Source organism: Rhamphochromis sp. 'chilingali' (genome assembly GCF_963969265.1).
Source record: "Rhamphochromis sp. 'chilingali' genome assembly, chromosome: 19".
Taxonomy (NCBI): domain Eukaryota; kingdom Metazoa; phylum Chordata; class Actinopteri; order Cichliformes; family Cichlidae; genus Rhamphochromis; species Rhamphochromis sp. 'chilingali'.
This window is the reverse complement of record NC_137946.1, coordinates 17,304,382-17,320,601: the sequence shown is the minus strand read 5'-3', so window position 1 is coordinate 17,320,601 and position 16,220 is coordinate 17,304,382. Positions and strand designations below refer to the sequence as shown.

Here is a 16,220-nt window from a genome sequence, read left to right as displayed (position 1 = left end):
TGTTACTGTGGTGAGAAGTGATGTGTTTGAAGTGCATAATCGTCTCTTATCGTGTTTGACAGTGTTTGTATTTGGATGTGAGTGCGTGTACAGACTTAAGAGTGGAATACCGGAGCTTTTCCCTTTTGAGTATAAGCGGTGTATTTCCTTACAGGCTCTGCACTAACAGCTACTGTATTCACTTTTTCCTGGCTGCAGCTGTGTATGTATTCCCTCAGCCTGCCAGAGGCTACACCCAGGCTGTTACGCAGCAATGTTGACAATACAAGACAGGACTGTTTTGTGGGGGGGGGGGTCTCATGCCACTCTCCATCTAAATAAGAATGCCTCTGTACAATTGAGTACTCTGAGTACCATCTTGACTGACTTCATTAGACTGAACTACACACTCTGCTCAGACCCAGATGCGTCAGCAGAACACATTTCCAGTGTGGCCCACATTCCAGACAGAAGTTTGATTTGAGTGTTGGGTGTCAAAATCTCAGCTTTTTCTGATCCACATGTGATATCTATCCCTTGGTTGTTTGAGGGTGTTTTATGACTGAGCCTCACTGATATCGTAACCATTCTTCAGGTGTGTGTGTGTGTGTGTGTTGTCAGAGGTGATGTGTCAGTATTTTGTCCTGTACTACCTACTTCACTTTTTCACTGCTGTTAGTCAGCGTTAACGTTGACGGTGATGATAAGCAATAGATTTGCAGAAGGATGAGCAACAGGTACCATGCCTCGACACATGCCATTTCCCCCAGCCTTCAGGAATTATGTTATTTGAAAAGCATTACAGTGGTTCATGAAAGATGAACATCAGATTTAAGAACGCGCCACCTAACTAATGCTTCTGCTTTCTGTTTAAACACTTGTAAAATACGCAAAGATAATCTTCATTCACTGCAATGAAGGCAGTAGCTCTCTATGTAAGCAAGTGTATCGGCTGCCTCTGCTTACATGTAAGTGTCATCTCTAAAATGCATCTGTGTTATTCAAAGTGTGCAGTAGATACTGTATCTGCATTAACAGTAGGTGACTAGCCAGCGCTTTGTGTCATGTCACAGTTCGAGATGACATTTTATAGGAAATAAAATGCTCCTTTTGTGAGGTTGGTGTCCCTTTTTATGGCTATAATCCATAGTAACTAAGAGTCTGTGTTGTGGAACATATTCTGTATGTATTAAAGTGAAAACTTGGAGCTGTAATTCACATTAATATCCAATGTTCCATAATTTATGTGCACAGCAGACAGCACATTTATGTATGAAGCAGTTTATGTTGTATGTATGCAAAAAATAAATAAATGTATGTTGACATGAGTACTTGTTGGTTTTTGACTGCATAAAAATGCCCCTTATTCCTGGATAGTCTTTTGAAATTTTAGAAACATACAGTACATTGTTATGCCATAATATTTATTTTAAATTAAGGACTTTTAAAAGATCCTAATTATTTCCTTAAGATGCCATCATGAGTAACGAGGAAATTAAAGGATTTTAACGTGACGAGCATGGCAAACAAGGTGAGCGCTTCTAGCCGGTTTCTCTTTGCACAGTGGAAATGGAGCACAGTGTTGCCGCTGTGCTCCATTAGGGGGCAGTGTCACAGCTTTTATAGCACGAAGTGTCCTCCAAATTACAGTCGAAGAAAGCAGCCGGGCTGACCAATCGTAATTGGGAAGTAATGCCACCGGTTGTAAACAGTGTGAGCTGTTTAGTGTGAGCGCAAGTTAAACTGGAGGGACCGAACACAGTGCTTCACGTTTTACTGCATAGGTACGTGTCACCGCTGTAGGTCACTGTGAGAAAATAACAACAGACAGTATCACTGTGTCACTGTGAGCAGCCATAACAGTTAGCTTCCATAGAGCTAACGTTAGCTACGTGTGTTCTGGAAGCATCCGCGACAGGCACGGCTGTCGTTATGGTTACGCACTGTTGTCCTACTGAGGGAAAGTGGTTGGTGGTGTTCAAGTTTCATTCAGGCCCCAACTTTCTTCTCTTTCAAACCTATCTTTCAGGAAGGTGGGGTAAGCAGGTGTTGCTTAGCGAAATGGTGCAACTTCACGTGAAGCGTGGAGACGAAAGCCTTTTTCTTTTTAACACCACCGTGGACACCCCTCTGGAAACTCTGATCCAGCAAATTACTGCCATTTACAACGGAAGGCTCAAAGTGGAGAGACTATGTTCAGGTGAAAACACACCCTCGGTGCTGCCACGACTCAAACCTGCACCTCACTACTGTTGAAACTTAACATCAGTGCTGGTGCACTCTATTTTGACCAGTTTCGTGTCTCTGAGTTCCCCAAATAGCATAATTCAACCCTGTAAGTGGGCCTCTGACAAAGATCTGCTTGTTCCTCTGTGTGCCCTCAGAGATTCCCGAGCTTGCAGACCATGGCATCTCACTGCCACCCAACATGCAGGGGCTGACAGAGGAGCAGATTGAGGAGCTAAACCTGAGGGATGAATGGGGAGAAAAGTGCATCCCCAGTGGAGGCTCTGTGTTTAGAAAGGATGAGATTGGGAGGAGGAATGGACAAGGTGAGACTGTAACATCCGTTTGGGTTTGCATGATTTAATATAGCTCTGTAGTTAAAGCCTGGTTTCCTGACTTTGTGCAATTATATGAAATGATATCTGATAGCACGTAACAGCTGTAGATAATACTACACAAATTTCCTTTACAAAGATGACAATTTTGCAAGCAATCCTTTTTATTTGCAAGAATGCATGTTTAAACCATCCCTTTGCCTTCTACTAGCGCCTAATGATAAAATGAAAGAGGTGCTGATGAGAACGGTGGAGGCTGCAACGGCGCTCATCTCCAAAGTGAGTTATTTGCTTTAACGGTTGATCGTTACTTTTTGCTTTGTTCAAAAAGGGCGTCACAAACAAATTACGTCATTCTCTTTATCATGCAGAAACAAGTTCAAGCCAATGTTTGTGTCACTGTGGAAATGATAAAGGAAGCACTGGATCAGCTAAGGGGGGCGGTCATGATCGTGTACCCCATGGGGCTGCCTCCTCACGACCCAATCAGGATGGAATTAGAGGACAAGGAAGACCTTTCAGAAACACAGGTGAAACAGCTGAAATGGAGGCTGATGGCCACATAAAATTAGGAATTTTTATCTTCCATTTATGGTATGATCATTGGAGGTGTTATTTTAAAAAGGTGTCTTATTTTTAAATTAATTTGAAGCTCATGAAATTGCCTTCGCCCTCTCTCAACTGTTTCTGCTACTTTTCTCTTCATCTCAGGCGTCTCTGCAGGTGATCACAGACGACGAATGCCAGCTGTGGTGGGCTGCCAAAGAGATGCAGAGGGGCAAAAAACTGCAGGACTACATTGGCAGAAATGAAAAGACAAAGCTAGTGGTTAAAATCCAAAAGGTGAGAGCCATTTCAATCTAAAGTATGTTTGAGGCCCATGACCTTCATCATATGTTTTTGAGGGTTTTTTTTAAACCCTTTTACTATTCACTTTAGAAAGGACAGGGGGCGCCAGCGAGAGAACCTGTAATCACCGATGACCAGCAGAAACAGATGATGATGCACTATTACAGAAGGCAGGAAGAGCTCAAGGTGAGGAAATGTGTCACATGTTATAAACATTTGGCTTTGAACAAACATTCTAATCTTTTCTTTGTCACATTTTTAGAAACTGGAGGAGGCGGATGATGATCGCTACCTGGACTCAGAGTGGTCAGACAGGCAGGCCCTCAAAAGACAGTTTCAGGGTCTCACTAATATCAAATGGGGGCCGAGATGAAGACCAGCAACACTCTACAAACCCAACTCGGAGCCACTTCTGTGATCTGGAGTTCAACAGCTCTGTATTCAGCTGGACAAGTTGCCTTTTCAAAATCTTAAAATGAGCTTCCTCTTGGTCTCATGTGACATCATCCAGATAGTACTAATGATTCAGCCTGTGTGCTCTTATATCTTGGAGTTTCTCCTCCTCTGTAACCGTCCTGAAGTTCAGATCCTGACATAATGTGAAACTGAGGCTGGTGTTTGATTTATTTAAATATAAATTTGCTCCCAGTGTTCCTTTATCAGTTTCACCATGTTGTTTTTTATTGAGTCTGTACGAAAAAAATAAAGTTTATTCTGTGTTTTATATTTTGATCACGTGAACACAAAAATTGATCAATATCAGTAGTTTTACATCCCTGGGAGTGCAAGGACAAGGATGCTACACCTTTCCTCTCTTTGTCTTCTCGGTAATGAGACAAACAAACGCCTGTGAAAGTTGCTCGCAGTCAGGAAGTTTCCACACAGTTCAGGTCATCCCAGCAGGACTGAGAAAGGTGTAGAGTTCAGACTGAGTTGTCATCCCCTTGAACTTTTGACGGAGACGAAGCAGTTATCCAGAGAGTTCTATCAAGTTTCACAAAATGCCTCCAAAAAGTCTGAAATTCTCTTAAAGTTTTTTCTTTTTTGATTGGTCAAAGCTTTACTCTAGAAGATTATATAAACCTCATCACCAAAGGTGCTGTCACTTGCTTTGTATTAAGTCCGCAGTGGATGATCCAATCAAAGAATATCTAATAGGAGGCGATAAGGAAATATCTGTCATAAAATTATCACTAGTCTCAGGGAATACCTTACACTTGAACATTAGTTATTTTTCCTTGGAATGTTATCCCCCCTCCTCCTGATTCTTGTTTTTGTAATACATCAAATGGTCTTTACATGCATTTGTATTTCTTAGTTTAGTGATCTCTTTAGATTACAGGATCTGTTCCCTGACATGTTCTTCGGTTTATATCACAAACACAGCCGCTATGAGACTGCTTGATCAGGAATTAGTGCAGTAATACACCCTCTGGCCGCTTAATTAGCTACACCTGTTCAAGAGATGCAAATATCTAATCAGTCACTCACATGACAGCAAGTAATGAATAGCCAGACTTCTTCCAGCTGATAGGAAACAGTAGCTCAAATAAGCATCTTTGAAGGAGAGGGCCACACTGCTGCTCCTGTCAGCTACGAGCACGAAACTGAGGTTACAATTCACACAGGGTCACCGAAATTGGACTGTAAAGACTGTAAAATCACGGTCAGCTGTGACGTTTGGATTGAAGGTGAGAATTTGGTGTAAACATCTTTAAAGTATAAATCCATCATGCATTGTATTAACAGTGATGGTGTAATGATGTGAGGAATATTTCCTTGGCACGGCTGGTGCAAATATTGTAGCTGACCATGTCCGTCCCTGTATGACCACAGTGTACCCATCTTCCCATGGCTGCTTAACGAGCCGTGCCACAAAGCTCAAGTCATCTCACACTGGATCTTGAACTTGACAGTGAGTTTACAGCACTCAAATGACCTCCCTAGTCACGGGATATTAGTCCAATAGATGTCGTGGAACGAAGATTCCACATGGATATGGAGCTGACAAATCTGTAGTGACTGTGTGATGCTATCATGTCAATATGAACCAAATATGGATCAAAATGTCAGCATCTGTGCTGAAGAATTAATGACGTTTTAAATGCAAAAAGGGGACCAACCTGGTACTAGCCTGTGAACCTGATAAAGTTGTTGGTGAATGCTTTTTTGTTTGTTTGTTTGCTGGGGTTGTTTTTTTTTTTATAAATAATGTTTCAGCCTGAAATGTTAAAGCTATATTTAGTGGTGAGTCTGTATAAATACAAAAGACATAAAACTTTGTTGATCATGGAAACTTTTGAAAACTTTTTCTTCGCATATTGTTCGCAAAAATGGCAAAACACAACAAACTGCAATGTTAAAAAAGGAGCTTCTTGCGGTGGTGATCAGTATACCTGATGGGAAAAAAACACCAGATGCTGAGTAGCATCCACAGGTCATGAGTTATTTAACACGAGCTGCCATTCAGATAGGCGTTCATCCAGATCTCCTGCATGATCATCTCTCTGCGCTCAATCCTCTCCGCCCGCTCGGCCGCTTCGCTCACATAAGTCACTTCCTCCCAACCGTATATCGCCTTCCTTTCCGTGGCTGAGAGCAAAGATCTTCCCGTTCCCTCGTGGTCATCTTCTTCTTCATCTGTGTCATCCTCATCCTCGTCATCTTCCTGATACTTAACAGTAGGGCTTCCCGGCTTGGGTGCAAGTCTGTGATCTCTGACCCAGCGTGCCCTGCAGGTCACTCGAACAGATACAGCCAGCAGGGTGAGCAGGAGACCAACGCACACGCTGGAGGTAAACAGCAGAGCTGCCATTTCAGGATGCTCTGTGTAGGAAACAAAGAGGGGGAGTTGCGATAAAGCATGGATTGGGAGTTAGTTCATGAGCGCATGTGTGTCAATACCTTTGATGTAAGCATATGTCAGGAGAGAGTTGCTCATCATCGCTCCTGAGTTGTCAGGCCTTCTTGAGCCTTTAGGAAAGGGCTCCTCCAGATCTGCAGGAGAAGATTGTGAAGATTACAAGTACGATGTGAAGAAGTCACAATAAAATCTTGGAACTGCGTGGACGGCATGACGCTGTTGTACCTTTTTCTGTGCCCACGCTAGGAGATGAGGTGAGGCTTACTATGTTGGGGTCTGCCACCCTTAGTAAACTCTGCGGTACTATTGGGAAAAGGACAGAAGAAGTCTTTGTATCGCTGTGAACAAAATGACTCAGTGGCTCAGTAGACCGTTTTAAACAAGCTACTTCTCACATCCAAACTGAGCCAACAATGGAGTTACACATTCAGATCGAAAATACTTTCCCTACTATTGTATTAATAATAAGCGCCCTTCAAGGCTAACACACATTGTTTTGCTCTATATGGAGCCAACACATCCAGTCAGAAGAATTCTTTCAACACCAGGCTCCAAATTACGATGCATGAATGTGACCTCGATGGCATTTGTGCCAATCACAGGAAGTTTATCAGGATGTCAACTCCAACTCACAAATCAGTTGCTCACAGTCCAATCTTCCCCTGCTATTGCGCTCTTGGGTGTGATGGGATAAGAACAGCTGATGGCTGGGATCAGCTGATAAGAATCCAGAGTAGGAAGTTAGAAATGTTCACCGATGGAGCTACCGCGTAATGAACGAGGCCAAAACAAAAACCTTCCTTTGTGTACGTGCTCCTACTTTAAAACAGCTATGTTCAATTCATCACAGGGATTGCAATTAAGGTGAATGAGGAAACAGAGAGGGTCCTACCACAAGAATAGATCACACTGAGGTACTTCCTGGTTCCTGGAAAGCATGGGTCCCTAAAGGTCTGGTTGCTGACGGGAACAGCACACTTCTGTTTGCTGTAGCAGGACTTGGAGACCAAGTGTACGGCCTCATGGTTCAGACACTCTGCAGGGAAAGAGTCAATTGCAAAAAGAGTTACTGAATAAGAAACATGGATTAACTGTAGTTAATCCATCTATTGGCTTCCGCTTATCCATATCAGGGTCGTGGGAGGGGCTTGAGCCTATCTCAGCTATTGTAGGGCAAGAGGCGGGGTGCACCCTGGACAGGTCACCAATGTGACACAGGACTAACATAGTTGTGGTTAAATTTGAATAAAATCAAAAGCATCCAGAGACCTAACTGTATCCTGTCATTGTACAATGTGAAATCAGTCACGTACAGTTTGAATGTCACACCAGGAAATGTTCCCAGAACGAAATGATAACAATGGCTGGGACACACTCCAATGAGTAAATGTATTATTCCATTATTCATGTTATTATCTGCACCTGCTTTTTCATGCTATGGGAAATGTCAAGACAAATGTGAATAGATATTTGTTTATGATAACATCAGAACATTTTCTTCTGCTTAACCAGGTCTGGGAACAGCAGCAATTAAATAAGTATCCCTCCACAAACTGCCACCTTATCACGGTCTCACACACAGAAGTTTCACAAGATTATACAATGAATTATTTAATTCTATTGAGAAGCAATATGTCGCCCTTTTTAAACTTTCACAGTGCTGTACTCTAAATGTAAAACAAACTGTGTCCTCTTTAACTTATTCGTGCATCTTGAGACCTTTCATTGCTGGAATCGTCTGCTAGAAACTCACCAAACGGGGGTGGTCTTGTCAGGTGTGAGGGGCAGGTGTCGGTGTGACCCAGCCTTCGCCCGTAGACAGCTGCATAGATGTTCAGCGCCCTGGGGGGCTTACAGCGCAGGACCATGGTTTCTCCTTCACACACCACATGTCTTTTGTGTTCAGCTGAGTGAGGGGGGGGAAAAAAGGAGTAAAGACGACTTGGAGGAGGGTCTGATGGTGGTAGGAAACTGACGGCTGAAATTGGGTGTGGGGAGGATTTTTATGTGTGGCTGTGTAGCTATTCGCTTAAGAATGTGTGAGGAAACTTGTGCTGAAACAAAATTTGACCCGATGAACTCACTAGGTTTACACTTGTAGTCCACATGGAGGTATTTGGTAGTGCCGGGGCAGGGGTCCTTCCCAAATAGCAGGTGATTGACAGGCATCTGGCAGTCTCTGTGGCTCTGACACTCCGACAAAAGCTTCTGCACAATAAACATGGACGACAGTCAGCAAACACCATCCACAGTGAAGGAAGGACAACCAAATCAGATGCAAAGAGCCAAGCTTATGCACCGACTGGTTGACATGACGATTTTCAGACTGCGTGAAAGTGACGAGCAGCCACTAAGTAACAGCTGACCCAGTGAGAGTGAAAACAGCTCTTTACCCCACATATAAAATGCACCTGTAGGGCTGTGAAAGCTGAGCAGCTGTGATTGTGTGCCCCGAGTGGAGGGTGTGGAGCTACTCCGCAAAGCTGCATCTCGCTGCTCCCGTAGAAGGCAGACTGGATGGAGATGGTGGAGTGGCGTGGACAGTGGAGCCGCAGAGGTTGCCCATCACACGCGTGGGCAGAGTGGCTGGTAATGATCCTGGACAGGTAGTCTGTTAGACAGAAGACATGTATGCATGCACAGAAGGGAGACTTTGCTAATTTTACACATTACATTCAGAATTTCACCTAATCATACTGAATTAAAAAAAACTAAACTGTAGTAATTTATTAGCTACATAAATAAAACACTCTTTTTCTTGGATCTACTGCATCAGTAGCTGCGGAGCAGGTTGCGTGGCCTCTTTGGCGCTCTTGCAGGTGTCTCAGGTTGCTTTAAAAAAAAAAATCACTGTGGTCTTGCCTCACTCACTGTCTTTTTTTTTTTCAAAGTGGCATATTCGGCGAACCGGCATTCAACAAACATAACTGCCCTGTGCTGTACGGTTATACATTACATTACTACTGATTCCAAGGTGTTGAGCTGAAGCTGTGCACAGTGTATCCAAAGATAAATACATTTATAAATCCAACACTGGGGAGATGGTTCAGATAAAACACAAGAATATGAGAAGAAATGCTGCGCAGTCATTTTGTCAGCTTTACCAATACAGCAAGAAGACACAAAATAGAGAATTAAGATGTGTTACATTATACCATCCAGACTTTCTTGCTGTATCATGAACACTAGCAATGAGAAAGAGTACAGCCACATTATCTATAACACCATACATAAAAATGGCAAACAGAAGGTTCACCCCCCACACACACACCCCAGCCACCCAACCCCACTGGCAGCTGTTATTACACACCATATAACAGTGGGGCTCATACCCAACCTGCTGTAACAGAAATACTTCGTGTTCTCATTGTCTGCACGACCACCACCACCACCCCGTAATCCCCCACCCACCCACATCACCATCATCTTACCTGAGAAGTCAGCCAGTCCACTCATGCTTCTGGTCCACAGGAGTAAAGTCAGACAGAGGAGGCTGTGGCTCCAGTCCAGTCCGCGACAACGGGTCCAGCTCATGACTCGCATCCCCCGTCTCACTGATCATATTAAAAGCTGGGACGCTTAAAAAAAAACCCACCGTAGGACTTCCCAGACTTCACAAGAACCCACGCCAGATGGTGAAGGCGCTCAAAGAGGCCGCGATACCGAGCTTCATCTCTGTGTCGCCTGAGCTGAGATCAAATCACTTCTTCATCCGTCTTCACCTGCAGCACAGGAGAGAGAGAAAAACAGCGGCCGTTTGGGGTTGAGTAAGATCAGCCGCTGTGTGCAGCAGCAGCAGCAATGGACCACAGAGGAGGTTGGGAATAGCAGCTGCGCAACAAGTTGTTCAAAACTGACAGACGAGGTGACGGATCCGAGCGACGCGTGGAGTGGCGAGTCTCCCACGGCGACTTCCCAAACGCTCAAGCCCGCAGATCCGTGAATGGATCCATGTGGAAACTGAAGGCGACCCACAGTAACAGCTGAGCGGGAATCATAATGTGGGCGTGGCGCATAAAACTATTTTAAAGGGAAGAGGGGCGACACGCTCGCTGGTAATGACGCACTGGCTCCCTCCCCCTCCGCGAGGCACATGTTTACTTTTTGGAACTTGCTGTTTTATTCTGCCCGTTTCCTTCGCCTTTCTCTACAACTCCTAAGCTTTATTTTATTTTTCCACATCATAGCTTTAGACCAGTGTATTATATTTGGCGGAATATTTCGGCTTTCTTCGCATATTAATCTTACATCTTCACAAAAGTAATAGAAATACTCTCATAGGACATTGTGCAAAGGTTTAATCAGTAGAAAACCTCTTAGAATTAGAAGTGCCAAATTTTGAGGTTTTAAGTGACATTTTGATTCAGTTTCTTCTCATAATCTGACACCCTAACCATGGCGCCTTTCAGTGAAGCTGGGGGCCTACTGGGTAAAGTGCTCCCCAGCCCACATCCATGACCCACTCCATGGTAACCAGTCAGTCTCCGTGTCAGACTGCACAGCAGACGTACAACAGTCAAACTGACAGAGACAGTTGGGGTCTCCACGCTCAGCTCCACATAAGTGGGAGAGAGGCAAGGGTGGGTTTGGATCACAAGGGGGGTATTTTGCATATAAACTGGACAAGTTTGTTGCATTCTCCGTATTTTGGCTCCGGGTGCTCAGGCAGTGGCCCCAAAACCACTTTTACGTGCCATTATCCTTCCAAAGCCTGTGGAAGTCTGCTGTCTATCACAAAAGGTTTCCTGCACTTTGTTTTTAAGAGGTAACATAGCCATCTAGGCCAGTCAGTAAAATAACAGTGGCACATGGGTAAACAAGAAATTCATGTAATGAGGTAGTGGAAAGGCTTCTGAAATGTGTTGATGATGCAGTCTTTTTTAAAAGTATAGAAATAATGCTTTTTATTACAATTTCTTTTGTTCAAGACAACTATGTCAACATTCACCACAGGAGACCCATCAGTAATAACACAGACTATAAATCAGGGGTGTCAAACATAGACCTGGGACCCAGAATTGGCTGAAAAAAAGCTCAAATCTGACCCCACTGGGCAGCTTTGGAAAATTTCAAGGAAATCTTTGGATTTTTAACTGTATATTTACATGTTTTACAGCTTCTTCTACAGATAAAGACCTCCACCATGGCCATTTATATTACACCAAAGTAAATAAGCAATAGAAAAATAATGAAATAATATAAAGTTTCACTTTTTTGGGCAGTGAAATACCACAACCTTTCCTGTTATTTTCACACATTTACTTCTTACAATTTAGTTGTGTTGGCAGATTTGAGAAGCTTCTCTGGTCCAGCCCACTAAAGATCAAGGTGGGCTGTATGTAGCCCATGATGCAAGAGGAGTTTGACATTCCTGCTAAAAGTGTTTGGGAGACAAACATCTTTTGCGTGGTTACCAAATCCTGTTTTTTTAAATATGTTGCCATCACAACAAAGCTATTCATTTAATGCCATCTACCGTCTCTGTATTTGGGGAGAAAGATCAGACTCTCACGACATGTTGTTAGTACTTCTTCGGAGGGGAAACAACCCCTCAATTAGACTGCAGTGAACAGAAAATAAAGACAACGCTCTTGATTAGTGTTAATGATGTCTGTAACAAACAGGAAGAGGTGGAGGAACAGAAAACAGATGAAGCCAAATGTTTTTGTTCTCTAATAAATACTCTAATAGGTAACTGTGAAATAAAGAGAAATATAAAGAATAATATTGACAAGACTTTAAAGCTGGAAGTTTTGAAAAAAGTGCCTCTAAGCAGCTCTTACTTTTAGAGCACAAGGAGACTTGTCTCTGCACAGATCTGTTGGGTTGCATAAAAAGAAGCCAGAAGGTGGGTGTCAAAGCAAAGAAATTTAAGTGACTTTTATTATTTAACAAACACAGTAAATAATACAGTAACATTAGACAAATCTTCATTTAAAATCCACATTCATCTCAAGCTGGGAATCAAGTGCAGCCTGAAAACAAAAAAAAGAAATAGGATCAAATTCAATAAATCAGCCACCACATCTCATCCATTATTGAGCGAGTTTTTAGGATGCTTACCAGCTCTCTTTTTGCCTCTTCTATCTTCACTTGAGCCAGAGACGGGCTCTGTTTAGAGGAGGAAAAACAAAATTCAGAAACCCAAATTCAGGAAGTTTGTTTCCACACGTCTGAACACGGTTCAACCCTTTCCTTCAGGTTGGTTTTAATAAAGTCATTTGTGCGCAAAAAACATTACCCAAAAGGATAAAAACAGATTAAGGGGTTTGGTCGTGGAGTATTTAAAAGTCAGTAACAGAGTGAAAACAAACATACCGGGCTCAGGTCCATGTAGGGCTCCAGTTTCTTCTTTAAGGGGATTATTTCTTTTTTCAGCTCGGTGACTTCCTGTAGAGAGAAAAATAAGATGACACTTTCAGACCCTCTAAGCAGACGGTATTACATTTTCATTTCCATGGCAATGAATGGGGGCGCATGTGGAAAAGCTGAAATACCTCTGACAGCTGCACAAGAGCCTGGTGGGTGATAGACTTGTCCATGTTCCTGGATACAAGCTGAGCCTGCAGGACAGAAAGAGCAGAATAAAATCAGTGCTCTTTAGAATATCTGCTCCCTCCTGACATTAACAGGAACTCTTGGACCTGTTCTGCAGAAACATCTCTGTTCTCTAAACTGTAACGTGGTGCACACATTATATCTGGGAGATCAAACACTGATGCATAACAAAAAAACTGGAAAACTGGTCATCCCAATGAGGAAAACAGTGCATTTTTCTACACTTTTTCTTATATTTTTTGAAAACTATCTCTTTTTTGTGGTAGTGTCGTCAACACTTCATACCATCCCAAACGTTTTTAAAAAATACTTTTTCTTCTGCATCTTTTCTCCTTTACTATGACCATTCTTAGAGTTTTATATACATAAAATTGATCTTTTTGGCTTCTGATGATGGATATTTTTACTGTAACTGGAGGGTAACTGTACCTCTAAAGCTGCAGGGCAAAAACTTATTTGTACATTTTGTTATAGTTTCTCATCCAAAGCAAACCTCCAATTAATTGAGTCAACACAAAGAAACACAGAGCACTTTTAAATATCTTGATGAGTTCTGCAAAAATGTTACAGGCATTATTATCATTAGCTCTTCTTTCTTTTTCAAACTGCCTCAGATATCACTGCAATATACACATTATTCAGTCTGCCTACTGGAGTACTGGTAATGCAAGTACAAGTAGCCAATCACAACTCAGAGCATCAAGACCATCTGCTGAAGTTCAAACACAGCATCAGAATGAGCAAGAAATGGGATTAAAGTGACTTTGAACCTGGTTGATGGTTGGAGGTGCAGACAGGAGTACTGTATTATTCTAGCTTCTGGCTGAAAACGCCTCATTGATGCCAGACGGGAAGGACCAGACTGCATTGAGCTGACAGGAAGTAACTCAAATAACCACCCATTACAACCAAGGTATTCAGAAGAACCTCTCTGAATATAATACAACTAAGCTTGCAGCAGATGAGCTACAGCAGAAGAAGACTACACTGGGTGCCACTCCTGTCAGCTAAGATCAGGAAACTGAGGCGACAATTTGCCTGGGCTAAGAAAAAATTGGATTTCTAAAAAAAGATATGAAAAATGATATGAAAAAAAAAGCCTGGTCTCATGAGAAAAAAGGGGTCCAACCCTGCACTAACAAGGTATACCTAATGAAACACAAACAACATACCTCCCACCGCTCCCGTCTGTTACTGAGCTCGTTCGCCTTTGCTGTCACAAAATCCATTTTGAGCAGCTTCTCCTCAGCTTTAGCGCTCTCCACTGCCTGAGCTTTGCCAGTTTTGTTGATATCCCTGAAAATTAAGATTGCCAGTATTACAAAATATGCTACATATCATCCATATAAGAACAGGTGAGTTACCTACTCTTGCAAACTTCCCCGGAGCACCAGAGTTGCCCCGAGTCTCTTTCTGAGGGCCCGGAGCTCTCTCTCAAGTCTTCTATTTGACTTCTCCGCTTCCAGAAGTTCACTAGTGAGGTTGTTTACGGCTGGCATAAAGCTGCACACAAGATGACGAGACACGAGCCAGTTTATCTCACCCTGTTTTTTTAACCTGGCCAACTTCATTGAAGAAAAAAAACAAAACAGACCTGCCCAGTGAAGTGTCTCTCACTCCAAGCACCATAGCATTGTCTACTAAAGCAGATAAGCAGTCAGCAACTGGCTTTGACAAACTGGCAGAGGACAGGCCAACACTTTGTAGAAGAACATCCTGGAGATGAGCACCTGAGTGGAGAAAACACTGAAAACTTTAAGGTGGAAGTTAATGTCTCACATAAACAGCACAGAGAAAAGTAAATCATTATAAATAAAGGCTTATTAATATTATTTGTAACAACTTGGATTTTTTTTAAATACTTTTGGCCGATATGCATCAGAGGAAGAGTACCACAGTGCAAAAGTAAAACAGATGAGGCATCAGGCAAACATACAAAGAGAAAACTAAGATGAACAGTTAAATGGTTTTAATGTAGAAATCATTGTATACTGTTTATTACTTCACTATCAGTATCTGTTCACTAGTTTAAGTCTAGACAAATGTGTTTCTGTATTCCAAGTATAATGTAAACACACTTTATAATACACCACACGTTACAGTGTAAAGGTTGTAGGCACTTTGAATTTTTAATTTCTCATCCATCACATAATAGCCATGTGCAAAAGTCAGTCCTGAAAGAGTTTGGAGTAACCATGGTGAACGTTTCATTGCCTGCAACATCATCTGTGAGGAAAACGGGACGCTGGTGGGAGGACCTGCCAGTTCTGGTGTTCTCAGGCGAATGCCAGTTAATCTGCATGGTGTTCGGTTGTGAGCACAGGTCCCACTAAAGGACCTTAATGCCACCGTCATAGTTTGTGTGTTTAGGTTTGGTAACAAAACATGCACATGATTAGCCCACTGGAGGTAATTTTGCAGGGCTCTGGCAGCACTCCTTTTGTCCCTCCTCACACAAAGGGGCCGATACTGATCTCACTGCTCGGTCGATGCCCTTCAACCCTGTCCAGCTCTCCTTGTGTCACCACTGTTTTGAGACCACGATGGAAGATACAGCAAACCGTAGTGATGTACCATCCTGGAGAAGTCGCACACTCTCTGCTGCCTGTGAATGACCTGCATCTACCCTATCAGCAGTTTCTGCCTCCTGCTCGGACAGACTGATATCCCTGAACTTTAACTGTCCTTCTATTACACTGTGACCTGCTAAATGCCTTTAAAATTAGTGCAAGTGCACTTGGATGCTGTCTTAAACCCACAGCATATTTATCTCCCCTCCCTAGATTAAATGAACTTTGTATAACTGCCTGTAAATTACTCACCCTCAGCCTGGTACTCTGCAGCTTTCTGTTTGAGGTCCTCTATAAGGAGGGCTGTGTCACTGCAGCGGGCTTCGCTGGACTGGGCGAGCTGGTACAGGATGTCCACTGTCCGTGTGTTGACTTCAAACTGTGGCACAACCTGCTCACCAAACACGGCGCCGAGCCAGCTGTTCACCTGAGGATGCCACAACAAGCAGGAACATATAAACACGGGGCAGCAAAAGCAGTCAGCGGGATATGCTCCCGAAACAGAAAAATACCTTCTTAATCTTCTCACACATGACTACTGAAAGGTCGTCACAAACCAAAACAAACGTCTTCTCGAAAACTGCAAATGTTTTCGCGCCCCCGAAATCATCCCAAAAACTTCCTGGTTACCGGCCAATGAGAACACAGGGCAAAACCACGTCAAGTAACAAACGAGAGACATATGTTTTTTCTATATTTTCTAAGATATTTCATAATACAAAATTAAATAAAAGATAAACAGGCGTAATCAATCACAGTTGGTAAGTTAAATAAAAATATATATTAAAAAAAACTTTTTCCAAAACACTGTTTCCGGTTCACGTTTCCTGTGGGCAAACA

The 16,220-nt window shown here is 42.8% G+C and overlaps 3 protein-coding genes across 7 annotated transcripts; 1 reads left to right on the top strand and 2 right to left on the bottom strand.

Moving 5' to 3' along the window:
* Positions 1-1,623: 1,623 nt before the first annotated feature.
* On the top strand, positions 1,624-4,121 carry cfap298 (cilia and flagella associated protein 298). Of its 2 annotated transcripts, none has more exons than XM_080866225.1 (8): positions 1,624-1,763; positions 2,009-2,179; positions 2,364-2,531; positions 2,752-2,819; positions 2,957-3,070; positions 3,252-3,383; positions 3,480-3,575; positions 3,652-4,121. In XM_080866225.1, exons 2-8 carry the CDS (start codon positions 2,041-2,043, stop codon positions 3,760-3,762), a joined length of 828 nt encoding a protein of 275 aa, XP_080722351.1. In that variant the 5' UTR covers positions 1,624-1,763; positions 2,009-2,040; the 3' UTR covers positions 3,763-4,121. The 2 variants fall into 2 exon arrangements, with proteins under 2 accessions (XP_080722351.1, XP_080722350.1); XM_080866224.1 differs by having other exon boundaries at positions 2,912-3,070.
* A 1,562-nt stretch (positions 4,122-5,683) lies between these two features.
* eva1c (eva-1 homolog C (C. elegans)) lies at positions 5,684-12,159 on the bottom strand. Of its 4 annotated transcripts, none has more exons than XM_080866222.1 (9): positions 12,036-12,159; positions 9,684-9,974; positions 8,646-8,863; positions 8,337-8,460; positions 8,006-8,158; positions 7,145-7,288; positions 6,478-6,555; positions 6,294-6,386; positions 5,684-6,215 (listed from the first exon to the last, which is right to left on the bottom strand). In XM_080866222.1, the coding sequence occupies exons 2-9, from the start codon at positions 9,793-9,795 to the stop codon at positions 5,839-5,841; spliced, it is 1,299 nt and encodes a 432-aa protein (XP_080722348.1). In that variant the 5' UTR covers positions 9,796-9,974; positions 12,036-12,159; the 3' UTR covers positions 5,684-5,838. The 4 variants fall into 4 exon arrangements, with proteins under 4 accessions (XP_080722348.1, XP_080722347.1, XP_080722346.1 ...); XM_080866221.1 differs by lacking the exon at positions 12,036-12,159 and adding an exon at positions 10,111-10,382; XM_080866220.1 differs by lacking the exon at positions 12,036-12,159 and having other exon boundaries at positions 9,684-10,382.
* Positions 12,118-16,004, bottom strand: haus1 (HAUS augmin-like complex, subunit 1). Its single transcript, XM_080866226.1, has 9 exons — positions 15,893-16,004; positions 15,633-15,807; positions 14,405-14,540; positions 14,179-14,313; positions 13,983-14,106; positions 12,750-12,815; positions 12,571-12,642; positions 12,316-12,363; positions 12,118-12,227 (listed from the first exon to the last, which is right to left on the bottom strand). Exons 1-9 carry the CDS (start codon positions 15,911-15,913, stop codon positions 12,183-12,185), a joined length of 822 nt encoding a protein of 273 aa, XP_080722352.1. The 5' UTR covers positions 15,914-16,004; the 3' UTR covers positions 12,118-12,182.
* Between the last annotated feature and the right edge of the window lie 216 nt (positions 16,005-16,220).